This window comes from Kogia breviceps, chromosome 2 (assembly GCF_026419965.1).
Source record: "Kogia breviceps isolate mKogBre1 chromosome 2, mKogBre1 haplotype 1, whole genome shotgun sequence".
Classification (NCBI taxonomy): Eukaryota; Metazoa; Chordata; class Mammalia; order Artiodactyla; family Physeteridae; genus Kogia; species Kogia breviceps.
This window is the reverse complement of record NC_081311.1, coordinates 186591930-186608468: the sequence shown is the minus strand read 5'-3', so window position 1 is coordinate 186608468 and position 16539 is coordinate 186591930. Positions and strand designations below refer to the sequence as shown.

Below are 16539 nucleotides of genomic sequence, written 5' to 3'. Positions count from 1 at the left end.
ATTTGTCTTTCTGCTACACTTTGTTTCATCAAGAAGAGTAGTTCTTATCTCTGTAGCAAACCTCTTTTATACCTGATTTTAGTTGCGATTATTCTGCTCTGTTTTCCACATCAATCCATTTTTAACTGATATTACTTTTGCCTGTTGTCTTACACCATCATGGTTTATTGTTTTTCTTTAAAAATTTTCTGTCATATCAATGGGATTTGGGGAATAAGAGGAGGTCGATGCACTCAGTAAGTCTACCATCTTGAAAACATAGGTTTGCTTTAGTTTATGTGGAGTGTGTTTCCTGTTGAGGTAGGCCTGGATTTTATTTCATAACCGAAGAAGCTTTTCTGATGGATTATTCTAAATATGGACCTGTGGTCTCCCTGCCTGTCATCTGGTGTACAGAGAGGACTCTGCAGGAGAGGCAGCCCAGCACCGCGGTTCCATGAGCGACTCTGCAGCCAGAGCGCCTGCGTTTGAGTCATGGTTCTGACACACCAGCTGCTTAACTTTGGACAATTTATTTAATTTCTTGGTGCCTCAGTTTCCTCATCTGTACAATGGGAATAATGGTGGCGCTTATTTCAGTAGACTTGTAAAAATTAAATGTATTTTGAAAAGTTCCAGCCACGTAATAAGTGCCATTTGGTGCTTGCTCTGACTATCAGCATATTGGCAATCCCTAAGGCCTAATACCTAGCTTCTTGGTCTCTGGAAATTTTCTTTGAGAATGAATTGAAAAACCTTTGCTGGCCATTAAAGGGTTAATATCACCTTGCTAAGGCACTTGGGGGGCTCATTTTTACCCTAACTTTGAACTTAATTGGTTTTTCTTCTGTTGTGCACTTTTTTTTTTTTTTTTTTTTTTTAGGAAAAGAAAACCAAAACGTACTAATGTGGGAATTTACTTAAGAAAGTAGGAATGTTGGGGTTTTTTTGTGTTTTTGTGTTTTTTTAATATTTATTTATTTTCTACTTTGGCTGTGTTAGGTCTTCGTTGCTGCGCGCAGGCTTTCTCTAGTTGCAGCGAGTGGGGGCTACTCTTCGTTGTGGTGCGCAGGCTTCTCATTGCAGTGGCTTCTCTTGTTGCGGAGCATGGGCTCTAGGCGCACGGGCTTCAGTAGTTGTGGCACGCGGGCTCAGTAGTTGTGGTGCACGGGCTTAGTTGCTCTGCGGCATGTGGGATCTTCCCGGACCAGGGCTCGAACCCGTGTCCCCTGCATTGGCAGGCAGATTCTTAACCACTGCACCACCAGGGAAGTCCAGGAATGTTTTTTGAGCAATTCATCACCCACTTCTTTTCAGTGAATTGAGCATATATGTTTTTACCATCTCTCAAACCAGGAACCATTTCTCTGTTGGATTTACAGTAGCCATTTCCTCCTAAATAATGAAACAATTTTGAAGAAAAAAAAATCTAGACCATCAAAAGTGAAATGACAGAGCAGTTTTCTAGGGACTATGAAAATGTCCCAAATTTTCACTAGTGAGGGCAGTACTCAAACTGCTGGTTTAAAAGGGGTGGAGATGTATGGCAAGACAGTCTCATTTGTTGTACTGGGAGAAAGTATCTTTTAGTTTTTTTTTCTTTGCCAGGGGCTGCTTGGAACATGAGAGAAAAGGTTGCCAAGGGAGCGTACAAGGTGCCCTGATAGCACAGAGAGGGGAGTGACAGCTGCCACTAACTTGTTTCATAACAATAAGGAAAACCTAAGACTCTCAGCCTCACGGTTTTGTGTAGGCAAGTGTATCTTCCAAAATGGAAATGGAAGAGGACTCTGTGTTGGATTTCAATATGCCTTCCACAAATTCGGTCTGACTTGCGTTCCTGTAAGAGTAGACGAAAGTCTACTAGCCGGTGTTTTTGTGCTTGACCTTATCGGACAGTTTCTTATGCTAATGTGGACTTTCTGACTGGCCATCCATGTCATGAGGCTGTCAGGCCAGGCTGCCCGGTGAGGGACTCAGGCACCCTCCTCAAGTATGAGGATTTCCACTCTGAGCCAGACACAGTCCTGTTCTTAGAGGCCGAGCCAGTCACTGCATTTATTGAATTGTAAGATCTGAAGTTGCTGCAACGTTTTAAAAAATTAGTCATGACTCGAGGGACTAAGCTGATTTATCCCTTTTGTTGGGCACAGTGGCGGTGTCTTTGGAACAAGAAGTTGAATGCAGACTCTGCTGTGGGGTAAATTTTCAGCTTTATTATAGCAGGGAAGTCCAGTAGAGGCTGTGCTGAAGCTATCAGATGGGGCTGCTGTGTGAGTAACTGGTTGGTTTCAGTTGTTATGTTTGTCTTTTCAGTGTAGAGGAGAAACTATCAACAAAATAGTAAAAAAAAATTAACTTCAGAGGAGCAGTTGTGAATTTCTAATCTTCATGCCCAGAAATGCAACTATATTTTGCAAAGTCCAGCATTCTGGCTTTTTATTAAATGCAGATTGAATTCTGCCGTCACAGTTTATTCCACAGTGGTCACTGAAGCTGCCAGGATGCCTAAAAGCTTACAGAAATGTTCTGCAGGAGAAAATGCATCATGGGGTTGAATCTAAGTTTAAAAGGAATGATAGCCTAAGAAGGAAGACGTACTTTGGCTTCGTAAAGCAAGTATATAGGGTGTTTTAAATTTAGCATGATACAATCATCCAGTTGTCAGTTTGACATTTATGGGTGGAGAACCCCGATAATCATACTGCCCTTTAGTTTTAACTACTGCCTTTTAATAATTTTAAAACTACTGGGTTTTAATAATTATTGTATTGCTCAGGTCGTTCCTGCATCTCCAGAGCGTTGCTGCAGCCCTGGAACAAGCCACCTTTCCTCTGTCCCCCAAACTGCTGCTTAAATAGTTGCTAAAATTTCTCATTCTCCCTGAAGCTTTTCTAAATCTGAAAGATCTACTTCTTACCTTGCCTAGTTTGGATATGGAAATCTAGAATTTTTTTTAAACTTTTAAATTTAAAGTTAATTTTTTAAACTTTAGTATATTTAAGATTCTTGTTCTTTTCTCCTCCTGGGACCACCATGGCCGCATAGAACAGAGCTAATTCACTGTTCTTTTATGATTTGGTTTGTTCCTTCTGTTTGCAGTCGGTTTGTACCTTTCATGTATCTGTCTTATTCTCTAACCTGCTAAAGTCTAGGGGTCCAGTCTTCGTAGTTTTTTGTATAATTCTTTGCTTGATAAAAAGCCCAATGAAAGCATTTTCATTATGAGCTTGTAAAATACTTCAGCTCTGAGAAATTGTCCATTAATTCTACAGCCATTAAATAATGGAAGATTATCTCACATCCACATGTGGAATGTGGCTTTCTGAAGAGAGCTTATGTCATCAGTCTAGATTAGTTTGATTTTACTACTTCATATTTTCGGCATGTAGAATTTCCAATTAATAATCCAAAAAATATGGGTGTAAGGAGCATTGACATTAACAGTATTTGAAGTAGCATCATTCGCATATGTGATGGCATCTTAACTGTGTGAATACCATCATTTTTAATATAGAAAGTTATTTTAGTACGTTTGGTTCACATAGTTAAGATCTGCTAACGTGAGTATAATGTGCTCTGTCATGCATTGAATATCGTACTTTTTTAATAGATAAAAATCCATTCCAGGCTTATGTTAACGAAATAAAAGCCAACTCACAAGGATGTAACTTTTTCCTTCATGCATTGAGAAGGTCATAGATTTTTCCTCACATTTGTTTCTTGGCTTTCAGCATTATTTAAAAAAAGAAAAGTCTTTACCTCAGTGCCATAATATAGAAGTGTTTTAAGGAAAATTGTTCTTGGGTTTTATTATGTTTGTTTTTAAAATTGAAAATGTATTTGTCATATCTTTTTAAGAACTTTCACAAACATGTATTAAGAGTAATTCTGTTGTTTTCACATTAAAAAAAAAAATACACATATCCAACTTCTCCCAAATCCTACTCTTAGAATTAGTTGCCAAACATTCTATGCATATGCAGCCGTATGTTTTACATTTCTCTATAGAGCCACAGATACAGGTAAATTCTTCTTAGTGTTTACACAAATAGGATTATGCTTTTTCTGTCTTCTGTACTTTTTTCCTATGAACATATTCTGTCCACCTCATTCTTTTTAATGGCTGCATAGTATCTCATTATATGGATATACGGTAGTTTATTGACTCAAACTATTATGATGACTGTTTAGATTGTTACCAGATTTTTGCTAAAATATGTCTATTGTAATGAATATCCTTGTACCCTTATACAAATACGTGTTTTTAGAAATTGAATTGGTCAGTCCATAGGTATGCATATTAAATATTTGCTACCTTGTCAAATTCTCTTCTAAAAAGGATTTTTTACAAATTTGCAGTCCGACCAAGAGTGTGTAAAGAAAGGTTCCTGTTCTCCCATATTAGATCTAATTTTTAAAGTCTATGTCTTGACAGGATTCTTGTAGCTTTCGTGAATCATTAAGGCCTACTCTGAATTTCTTCTGAAGATAAGTAAAATTTGTAATATAAGCTATACTAGTCTCATGGGTACCAATATTAAAGAAATTTGTTAGATGGAATAGACTAAAAATCAAGGTGATTTGTTTCATTTTCTGAGCTTGGACAGGCTATTCTTCTCAAGCTCAGTATCAGCCACCAATTGCCCTGGGAGCTCTGTTGGTTTCCCAGTAGGCTTTCTCCTAGCATCTTTTTTTTCTTTTTTAAAATTTATTTATTTTATTTTATTTTTGGCTGCATTGGGTCTTTTTTGCTGCATGCAGGCTTTTCTCTAGTTGCAGCAAGCGGGGGCTACTCTTCGTTGCAGTGTGCGGGCTTCTCATTGCAGTGGCCTGTCTTGTTGTGGAGCACAGGCTCTAGGCACGTGGGCTTCAGTAGTTGCAGCACGCAGGCTCAGTAGTTGTGGCTCACGGTCTCTAGAGTGCAGGCTCAGTAGTTGTGGTGCGCGGGCTTAGTTGCTCCGTGGCATGTGGGATCTTCCTGGACCAGGGCTCGAACCCGTGTCCCCTGCACTGGCAGGTAGATTCTTAACCACTGTGCCACCAGGGAAGCCCTCTCCTAAACCACTGTGCCACCAGGGAAGCCCTCTCCTAGTGTCTTCATTTGGGCTTCTCGGTGAATGTGAGAATAGAGATGGAAAGCTTCTCTTGAAGACTCTTATCCTTTTGCATTCTGTGCCACTTATGATAACATTGCCTAACACCCCTAATTTGCTTTTAAGCATTGGTACTTTGGTGAGAGAGAATCTACACTAAGCAGAAGACTGTTCAAAAAATTTGAGTTGTATGTGATAGTCATTTACTAAGGGACATCACATATCACTTTTTTTCCTTTTTTCTTCTTTTATAAAATCATTTGGCATGTTCTTTCAGCTTCCAGAATCGTAGCCAGCCACCCCTTCTCTGGGTGGTTTACATCAGCCTCTCCGGGCAGTACTTTGAAGTCTGTGAAAGACACTGGTAATTTAGGCTGACATACTTGGCAGGCCTATTTAAAAAGCAGAATTGTTTGATGGCATGACACAAGAGGTCTGTTAACTGAGTTATAAAGAACTGAGGCATTTCCAACAAACCCTAGTTTTGGCATGAAATTTAAATAGTTCTTATTTTGCAGCATGCAGTCAATGAACTTCCTGTGATGTAATATGGTCTCTCAGTGCAAAATACTAGGAAGTGGGAATTTTATTATGCCTAGCAGTTTCTCCAAGGAGAAATTCTGTGTGGAACTGAGTATGTGGTTATTTTCTCTTTTAATTCAACCCAGCTAATTCAGAGGGAATGTCTTAGCAAGATGTGAGGAAGCAAGTCTGGAGGGAATGGTAGCACTTGGGAGAGATGTGAAAAACCAGCCAATCAGTGGTGGGAGCTGGGAGGGGGCACCTGAATAATGTATTTAATCCAATTCTTATGGTGGGTTTAGTATAAATCCCTAAAAGTCAGTGGCCTTTCCTTAAAATACTGCAAAATTGAGTTTAAAAATATATAGCTCATTATTGTATATGCGTGTGCTGTAAACATCCTGAAACCTTTCTTGAATGGAGTATAATTTTTTTTAAGTCCTGTATTTTTTATTGTAACTTCATTATTCTGATCATCAAAATCACTTAATTTTTTTTTTTAATTCTAAGTCTTTAAACCAGATGTTGCTCCTCTTATCAGAAAGGCAAGTTTTACATAATTTGGAGATCAGGACAGAAGTATTCCAAGGCAAAGGTTACCAGAATAGAGCTTCCAGATTGTGTTGCTAAGCTCTCTGAATGATGGCGTTACTGTTGGACTCTTCTCTCACAGCAAAAATGGGACTACAAAGTGGTTTCAATACGTGTCTGTGTGTTAAAGTGGAAGCATGTGACACCAACAAATGGGTACCACATGGCAGAGATACCCAGGAGCAAGTCCGTAATATGAAAGGGATAAATTAGTTTTGTTTCATTTCATTTTTTTCCCTTCAAGGGAAGGGGGGTGGGGAGAGGGGTTGAGCAGGGAGGGAGAGGAGGGGGAGAGGAGGAGGAGAGAGAGAGAGAGAGAGAGAGAGAGAGAGAGAGAGAGAGAGAGTGTGTGTGTGTGTGTGTGTGTGTGTGTGTTCCTACAGAGCAATCAGGCCCCTCATTTTAGTTAATGCATGTGGTTGGTTTAGTGACGTTTGATGCCTGCCTGGTTTTAATATTAATCTTTATTCTGACGCCTCCGATTATAGCTTTTAGGTACCAAGTTACTTTATTGTTGCACATGGAAATGATGGAGAGTGACAGAGGCACAGTACTCATTTTCTGACACCAGCTGGCTCTTGTGCTGACTTAGAATGTGGCCACTGTCTTGTCCTGGCCTTGTTTAATGATTTTTGTGTGTATGCTTAGCTTCCTTTCCAGGCTTTATTCTTTTATTCAGAAAATAAGTGTTGCGGGTTTAGTCTGTGCAGGCTCTATGCTGGCTTTGACCTCTACCCTCTAGGGATACCTAGAGTGGAGTGCTTTGAACATAGTGGGTGCTAAGAAATATTACATGGCAAGAACAGTTATTTCTCTATGTATGTTCAGTCCAAACTTTAGCTCAGAATGTACTTCCCATGAGTTACAATACTGTTGATGGCTAGAAACTTTAGTTAACTGACTTCTAAAAATAATTTATTTCAGTTGCTTGACTACAATTCTTAAATATGAAAACTTTTGAAAATGAAAACATCTGTGTATCATATCAAAAACATTTCAAGAATGCACATCTTTTTTTTTTTTTTTTTTTTTTTTTTTTGCGGTACGCAGGCCTCTCACTGTTGTGGTCTCTCCCGTTGCGGAGCACAGGCTCCGGACGCGCAGGCTCAGTGGCCATGGCTCACAGGCCCAGCCGCTCCACGGCATGTGGGATCTTCCCAGACTGGGGCACGAACCTGTGTCCCCTGCATCGGCAGGCGGACTCTGAAAAAATGCGCCAACAGGGAAGCCCAAGAATTCACATCTTTGATTATACTAAGAATATATTCATTTATAAGCTTGCCCTTATATTGTTTATTTTCATCTAAGTCCTTTAGAGATTTAGAGATTTCATGTAAATCCTTTATAGAGATTTAGAGATTTCTGCTGTATAGTAGAGAGGGCATGGATTTTAGAGTTAGACAGTCCTGGTCAAATCCTGGTTTTGTAACTTATTAGCTGTGTAATTAATTACAGTTAGCTCCAGGCAGTTAGCTTGACTTTGGGCAAAACCTTTCTGAACTTTTTTGTTTCCCCATCTTATTTTCCCTATCCACTTTATAGGTACAATAAAACCTGGCTTACATGATTGTCTTGAGAATTAAGATGGCAGATAGGTTGATAAAAAGATACTAAGTTCTGGATACTAAGTTTCCCTTTCCTTTTACCCCATTTATTGGCTAACTTTTATATTACTAGCAGTAAAGTACAGTGTTTTAAAATACTCATTTGTTTATTTGGATATCTGGAAGGCAAAAGACATTCTATATTTTGTGCAAATTACGGTATGGGAATAAGTCTGTGGAAGAACTTTTGCTCAATTCATGCTAATATGAAGCAGCTTTTTATTTTCAGTTTGTTCTCCCAGATAGATATTAGTTTGTTCTTCCTCTTTTCCTGATTTGAAAGGCAAAACAAAGCCAACATTCATTCATTGTGTAGAGCAGTGATCTCCTCCAGAATTTATTAAAGGGCCACAAGTATATCTACCTGTTAAAAAGTTAAATGATCTCCACTGAATTTGAGTCTGTCTTTATATGCTATGCATTTCTTTCTTTAAAAATGAGTTTTACTAAAAATAGAACTACCTTACGACCCAGCAATCCCACTACTGGGCATATAGCCTGAGAAAACCATAATTCAAAAAAGAGTCATGTACCACAATGTTCATTGCAGCTCTATTTACAATAGCCAGGACATGGAAGCAACCTGAGTGTCCATCGAAAGATGAATGGTTAAAGAAGATGTGGCACATATATACAATGGAATTTTACTCAGCCATAAAAAGGAACGAAATTTAGTTATTTGTAGTGAGGTGGATGGACTTAGAGTCTGTCATACAGAGTGAAGTAAGCCAGAAAGAGAAAAACAAGTACCATATGCTAACACATATATATGGAATCTCAAAAAAAAAAAAAAAAAATGGTTCTGACTAACCTAGGGGCAGGACAGGAATAAAGATGCAGACGTAGAGAATGGACTTGAGGACCCGGGGAGGGGGAAGGGTAAGCTGGGATGAAGTGAGAGAGTGGCATGGACATATATACACTACCAAATTTAAAGTGGATAGCTAGTGGGAAGCAGCCGCATAGCACAGGGAGATCAGCTCGGTGCTTTGTGACCACCTAGAGGGGTGGGATAGGGAGGATGGGAGGGAGACACAAGAGGGAGGGGATATGGGGATATAGGTATACGTATAGCTGATTCACTTTGTTATACAGCAGAAACTAACAACATTGTAAAGCAATTATACTCCAATAAAGATGTTTTAAAAAAATGAGTTTTAAATTTTTGTAGCCATCACTGCAGATACAGAACAGTTCTGTCACCCCCAAAACCCACATGTCCCACCTTGTTACATTTTTTCCCCCACATCTAACCCTGGGCGACCACTATCTTGTTCTCTGTTGGTATACTTTTGCTTTTTCCAGAATGTCATATAAATGGACTTATATTCTCCACTTAGATTGCCTTTTAAGACTGGCTTCTTTCATTCAGCTTCATGTCCTTGAGATTCATCTAAGTTATCAAGTCTCCCTTATTGCTGAGTAGTATTCCATTGTATGGGTGAACCAGTTTATCTAGTCACCCATTAGAGTTCACTTGGATTATTGCAGTTATTTTAAAAAAATATTACATTGTATAAGTTTGTCCTGATTTTCAAAGTAGAAAAAATATACTAATCAAGGAAAAATGGGGAAAAAAAAATATTCCTGCCCAAACAGAACCTCTGTTAACATTCAGGTATATTTCTTTACATTCTTTTTCCTGTGCATGGAGTTTTTTGGCTCATGGTTATATTTACATAGCTGTGATTCTTCATAAATTGCTTTTTTTTTCATGTTTTAATTGTGATGTGTATATATGACATAAACAGTTCAAAGAGATTATAAAACAGACACTAGTGTAACCATCCAAGTTAAGACCCTTCCCTTTACCTAGAGCAATCACTATCCTAACTTTTGTGATAGTCATTTGCTACATAGTTGTTCAACCTGTGTATATTCTTTAGATAGTATAACTTAGTTTTGACTCTTTTTGAACTTTGTGGCCTCCTTTTTTTGTTTTGTTTACTATTGTAAGTATTCTAGCTCTATTATGATAAATCTTCATAAAGATGCCTTTTAGCTGCGTGATTGTGCTGTACTTTATGTAGCCATTTCCCAATTTGGGTTGTTTCTCATTTTCACTATTGGAAATAATGCTTTATGTAGAAGTAATATCTTTCTACATGAATCCATTTTTGTATTTAGAATTATTTCTTTTGGATAGTATTGTGAATAAAAGAGTATGACATTTTAAGGCTCTGAAAAAAGTTACTAAATTCTTTACCAATTCGTACCACAATGAAGCCTTTCTGTTCCTGGGCCAGCATTGAGGGTTTTCCGCATCTCCCCCAAGTAAAAACACCTCAGGGAATTTCATGGTCAGAAAAACCATCTTATCTTATCTTTCTGAGGTTGATTGGTTCTATGTTTTCTAATTGGTTTCCTTTTTTGTTGGTTTTGCTTGAGTTTATGTTTTGGGGTAAATCAGCTTCTTAAGTGATGGTCAGTGTAGGCTCGTGACCAGTTCTTTTATTTTTTTTCAGATGTAGGTGCAAGAAACTACAGGCATCTCTGTGCTGTTTATTACAACAAGAATCCTGGGTTTGAGATAATCCATGGGCTTCTGGACAGAATCATGCAGCTACTTGATGTGCCTGCTGGCGAAAAGAAGGGAGGATATGTGATCAAAGCATCAGAAGGTGAGACAGATCAGCTGCGTCTAGAGTCAGTGATCCCATAATGAAGAGGAGAAGCCTTATTTGTGATAAAGTTCTTTTGCTTTTGATTTAGGAGGGAGGTGGGAGATGGAGCTTCATAGCACTTAATTGTCAGCATTTTCTAGAAATATCCTTTTTCCCTCCAGCATTTTGAGAAGATGCTTTTCAGAGCTCTTGTAGTGCCACACAGTATACTTTTGTTCCAGCTGAGTGCTGGTAACCCCTAGTTACTGGCACCATCAAGTCATTGGCCAACCCACAATCCAAACTGGAAGCTGAGAGAACCAAAACTCATGACTTGAGCTCAGAGACTCCTGCCTGAAGCCTTTAAGGCAAAAGAAGAAAAAAGAGAGACGTGGGAAGTCAGGCTAACTAAAGTGTATATATACTCCTAAAATACTAGTTTCTTGTTGTCTGAGGAATTCTGAAATTTTTGCTTTTCATATCCCTATAGCTTGAATCAGTATTAGACAAGAGATCCAGAGACAACTTGAAAGAAACATTTTACCACTTTATTTCCACTGTTTACCTGACAATTTTATAACTTTATTTGGCATCTTAAATTTCTGTTGGAACGTTCACTTTTTTCAAAGTGTTATTTAGCAGTACTTATAGTGGTGTGAGGTTTGGGGGGACATATTTTTGTTTTCCCCTAGTTTTATTTTTCTCAGTCCTCAGAGATTGTTTTTTTATTGTTGTTTCAATTTTTTTTTTCAATTTGGAAACTTCTTTGAAAATGCAGTAACTCTAAATATATGGCCTTTTTAGGTTGAAGATTTGTGGAGTTATCTTTTTTTTAAATAAAATTGAAAGATTAAATATTGCAGGGAGTTACCGTTTTCTACCACATCTCTCATTAGTAATCATTCAGTGAAGATATGTGTGATGCTTATAGAAATTTAGAGTGTCGGAACTGGGTCTTAGAGTTCATCAAGTCCAGTTCCTTGATTTGACAAGTGAAGGAGCCAAGGATAGGCAAGCTAAGTGAGTTGGGCTGGGTCACAGATGGGCAACCCAGGGCACCTGCCTCCCAGTGTTCTTTCCACAAGACCAAGTTGCCTATCTTTATAGTGGCTTTATATTACTCGTTCACCAGTTGACTCTTCTAGAATTTCTGCTTTAAGATCTGGTCATCCAAGTTAATGGCAACCTGAAAGCTGATGTGACACATTTTTTTTAACCTTCTATACAGAGTCTTTTCTCAGAAATTTTATTACATATAGAGATTAGCTGAATAAAAACCTGTTTCCTGAAACAGATTATGCCATATACATGAGATATAATTTTTTTTCTTATTTGAAAGGTTGCAGAGAGCTGAAATGGTAGATTGGAGCATAATTTGTTGTGGATATGATACTTTTACATGTAACTTTTATATTAATGATGTTTCTATAAGCCATAAACCAGTGTCTTAATATAATGACTCTCCTGCCTCAGTAAGTTCCTTAGACATATTTCTCAGAAGCCTCTAAGTTCCCCTGTCATGAGACCAGCTTCAAGAAGACAGAATAAGTAGGACACAGATCCTGCTGTCAAGGAACCTCCAGGGGGAGTGACCACTGCATACCAGCTTTCACAATAAGCTGATGAGGCGAGTGCCTTGAAGTTTTCAAAGAGGGAGATGGTGCGCTTTCTTAAGAGCATATGGGAAAGTGTTAGTGAGTTTCTGGAAAGTGACATAGGCCTTCGAAGGAATTGGTGGGAGACAGGGGAAGCAAGGCAAACCACCAGAGCAAAGGCAAAAATGATGGGAACATAGCCTAGTGCAGTTTGGTTTGACTACAGGGTGAGGAAGAAGCTTGGGAGTACATTTAGAGTCCTGAGTGCTAGAATAAGGAGTTGTAGCTAATTAGCTGGAAAATATTGAAGCTCGTGCTGCTTTTTTTTTTTTTCCTTAAGTGAGTGATGTGATTAGATCTGTGCTTTGAAGGAATTAATCTGGCAGCAATATGTAGGTTGTGCAGCATGGAGAGTAGAGGGGAAGAGAATGGTTGAAAGGTGTTAACAGTGAGAATAAGGACTTGACTTTGAATGTCAGCCAAGGCTATACCAAGGAGAAGACTGATTTAAGAAACTTTATGAAGGTAGAAGCTACAGCATTCAGCATTTGGAAAAGTTCCACTTGGAACCTTTTATGATACAGCTCATATGTGTTGATCTTTTTCTTAAGTTCTATTTTCATCATTCTAAACCTATGATATTATAATTTTAATCCTTTTATATTTTAGCACCAAAACAATGTAATACTTAGTACTTAATTTCCCTAATATGTAGATGTCTATCGTTTTGGCTTGGAATGTGTGTGTGGGTGTCTGTGGGTGTCTGTGTGTGGGTGGGTGTGTTTTCAAATTAGAAAATACATTCATAAACTTACGATGTGGTTGTAGATCTTTATGTTCCGTTTTTTAGGCCAAATTGTTACTGGTGTTTGATTTTGTATGAGGACAGAGGCCATCTTGTGTTTCCTTTTGAATTTACTTTGGCTCTCATAATAGAATATTGTAATGTTATATATATTTTTTAAACGATTTTATTTTTAAACCCCACATTTGTTTATTTATTTATTTTTGCTGTGTTGGGTCTTCGTTTCTGTGCGAGGGCTTTCTCCAGTTGTGGCAAGCGGGGGCCACTCTTCATCGCGGTGCGCGGGCCTCTCACTATCGCAGCCTCTCGTTGCGGAGCACAGGCTCCAGACGCGCAGGCTCAGTAGTTGTGGCTCACGGGCCCAGTTGCTCCGCGGCATGTGGGATCCTCCCAGACCAGGGCTCGAACCCGTGTCCCGTGCATCGGCAGGCAGATTCTCAACCACTGCGCCACCAGGGAAGCCCCTGTAATGTTATATTTTAATTATCTATTTTGATTACGTAATGACAAATATGATTACCTTTTTTTTAAATGGTTAAAGAAACCAAGACCTAAAGAAGTGGCTTGTCAAAATAAGTCAGCAGTAAAATTGGTATAAGTTCTTCATCTAAAATTTAATACATATATAATATGTGTGTGTGTGTATATATATATATCTCCTAAGTAAATCCCTACACAGGAATTTGGTTGCTGGAGTGTGTTTAGCTACATCATTTCCTCAGATTTATTGTTATTTTGCATAAAGCTTTTTTTGCCTTAAGAAAAGGTCTTCAGAGTATCAAAAAAGTCAAGAGGAAACAGATTAAGAGCTACCATTTCTTGCCATTCTTGATTACTGAGTTGTCTTCTATTACTCTGGCATATGGTTTACCTTTTAATAATTAAAGTCCCTGATGGCTTTGCCATTATAATTGAGCTAAGTCTGTTCACCAGAGAGTCAGTTCATTGGCAGATATACCTAATCTCTCTCTGTCCTTTCTAATAAACACCACTGACTTCCTTTTGTGCTGCTTTGTTTGGTGGTAGAGAGTGGAACAGAACTTGATTCCCTTTTGAGAAACTTGGCCCTGTCCACTGTGAGAGAAATCTGGAAACTCACTTCATTGATCATCACATTGATCTCAGGGAGTTCTGTGGACATTGGCGTGTAACCTGGCTTCTCATGCAGACAGCAGCCCTCTGCAGCCTGTGGATCTCTGAGAAGCACTCCCAAGTCCTGTGGCTGCAGCCACAATTAGAAGCCGTGGTCACTTAGTCTCACAGAGTTTTTATTTGCTGAGCGCCCTTGCAATTAAGAACACAAGGTGAGCTAGAATGCCAAACTGCTGATAAAATAAGGGCAGTCGTTGAGTAGAAAAAAGAAAGAAGAACCTTTAACTTTTTAACAGACTGTCTGTAGAGCATTTTGAGCACTTGGAATCATCGTGTTTTAGTGGCATTTGAGCGGATCATTACAGCATAGGTATATGCTTTTTTTCAGACTTCTTCCCCTTTGTTTTTGTGGTTTGTTGCAAACTAAATTATGTATGTTAAAATGCATTTATCCTTTTCAAAACCACTTCTGGGCAAGGAAAATTCGCAACATTTTTGTGCTTAGAACAGTTATGTGGTTCCTGGGTAAATCAGTGGTGAAAATAATTTCTTGGGAAGGTAGTAGGCTTTGTGTGCGATTGGCTGCATTGACTTGAGTGTGTATTTTTTTCCCCCTTGAATTTGTTCCTATTTCAGTTTTGTTTTTTCACAAATCTATGGAAAATGTCAGTTTAACCTGAGACAAGATTCCTGATGGAAAAACAGAAGTTTTAGTACTTTTAGTTTTGACAATTCTGATTTTCATGCTGCTCAGAATTCATTTTGTGAAATGAAAAATAACCTTGTAAGTAATAGGCACATTTAATCCTGTGCCATATGTACCCACAGAGGTTATTTAGATGCCTTCTGTTACAGCATCACCTAATGATCATTGACTTGACCTGTAGGTCATGACCTTTTTCCTCTTTCAGGACACCTGTGAAAGAAAGATTTCAGTTGCTAAAAAAGTACGGGTGAAATTGTGATTTCTCTCCGGCCTTCACACTGGTTTTTAGTGTAACATGAGCTTGGAAATATATGAGAAGAATATGTATTGAACAGCTTGCTGGAGTAAAGGTGTTCCATTTATGGTCTGATTTACACAAAAAGTCTAGGCTGGAAAAAAGGGGGATCTGTATAGTGTCTCCACATTTTTAGTTACCATCAGCAAAGACATTACTCTGTTAAGGCAGCACGTTTAAAAGAAAAATGGTTTGGAAGTTTTTAAGCCTCTGTGTAAGAAATGTCCTTAATCCTCCGATTCTCTGGGTTTTTTTGGTGTTTGAGGCAAGCTTTCAAATACTACAATTTTTGTTACCTTCTTTGAAGGCTTTATTAAGAGCAATATTAAACACATCTGCAGTGATCACCACACGTCAAAACCGCGGGATGGCATGGGGCCACAGCGCCCATTAGAGCCTCAGCAGTTATGATTTGCGCAGCCCTGTATTGTTTGTGAGTGTGTTTTATTTCCTCGCCGCACTCTCTCTTATATGTATGAGGCAAAGTTCTCTCCACTTATGCTCACCACCTCGTGCTTTTGGTGCGCCTTGGTACCCACTTGACATTTCAGTACTCAGTGTCAGAGTGCGTGTTCCACAGCAGTTCCCACTTGAATGACTTGGTCAGCTCACTTTCCCATCTGATAGGTCTTGTAACACAGTGTTTCTCAACTTCTTTTTATGATCTCTCCCTTAAGGAACGTTTTAGACTTTTTTCCTAATTGCCCCTCCATAAAACATTAATACCACTGGTATACTGCATATTTATTATGTACTATATCTATAGCTTTGCTTTATACATAAAAAGTATAAACCTTATTTTTAAAATTCAATTCAGGGTTAAGAATAAGTAAACATTTTTAAGTTAAGAGTTAAATTAGGGAGTTCTGGTGGCCTAGTGGTTAGGATTCCAGGCTTTCACTGCTGTGGCCCAAGTTCAGTCCCTGGTCGAGGAACTGAGATCCTACAAGCCTAGCGGTGCAGACAGAAAAAAAAGAGAGAGAGAGAGAGAGAGAGTTAAATCAAAAAACTACTAACATTTAACTTTGTATCTACTGCATAGCTTTTAATGTTACATACTTATATAAATTATATAGTGCATCATTATATATGCCAGTTGCCAATTAATTTAAATATATAACTGTAACCAAAAATTTTTTAAAACCATTCAAAACCCACTTTTCCAGCAAAAGTAAAACAAATGAAAAATTAATTTCTTAAAAGGTCATTTTTAGTGAATTTAACTTTTCCTTGATAAGAGAACTTTCAATTAGCTGGTAGTCAGATATTGCCGATGTTTTTTCTTTCCAGCACTTGATGTAGTTAATGATGTGTTGAATAATAACTTTTTAAATTAGAAACTGTTTTTATTTAATTCTCAAAGCCTGAACTGTGCAGGGAAGCTCTCAAGAGCACACATAAACAGAGTCCACAAGGTAGCCAATGGTGATTCCTGGCACATGAAGGCCACCTCTTAAGATGACCTTGCAATTGAGCACTTGATACAAAGTCTTTCAGTCACCGGATCAGAGCTATCTGTCGCCACAGTTGTGGAGCACTGATCTTGCATACATTTGCCATGTTTTCCATTTCAGTGCTGCTCCTGTGAAGCCCAAGACAACCCAGTGAGACGAACTGAATACTAAGGAGTACAGTTTTGTTAAGTAGGGTT

At 38.5% G+C, this 16539-nt stretch overlaps 1 protein-coding gene across 1 annotated transcript in view; it reads left to right on the top strand.

Moving 5' to 3' along the window:
- FARSB (phenylalanyl-tRNA synthetase subunit beta) overlaps window positions 1-16539 on the top strand; it is a 66800-nt gene that overhangs the window by 35237 nt on the left and 15024 nt on the right. The window contains exon 16 of the mRNA XM_059055241.2: window positions 10258-10413. Within this exon, the coding sequence (XP_058911224.1) occupies window positions 10258-10413 (156 nt within the window). The remainder of the gene's footprint in view (window positions 1-10257; window positions 10414-16539) is intronic.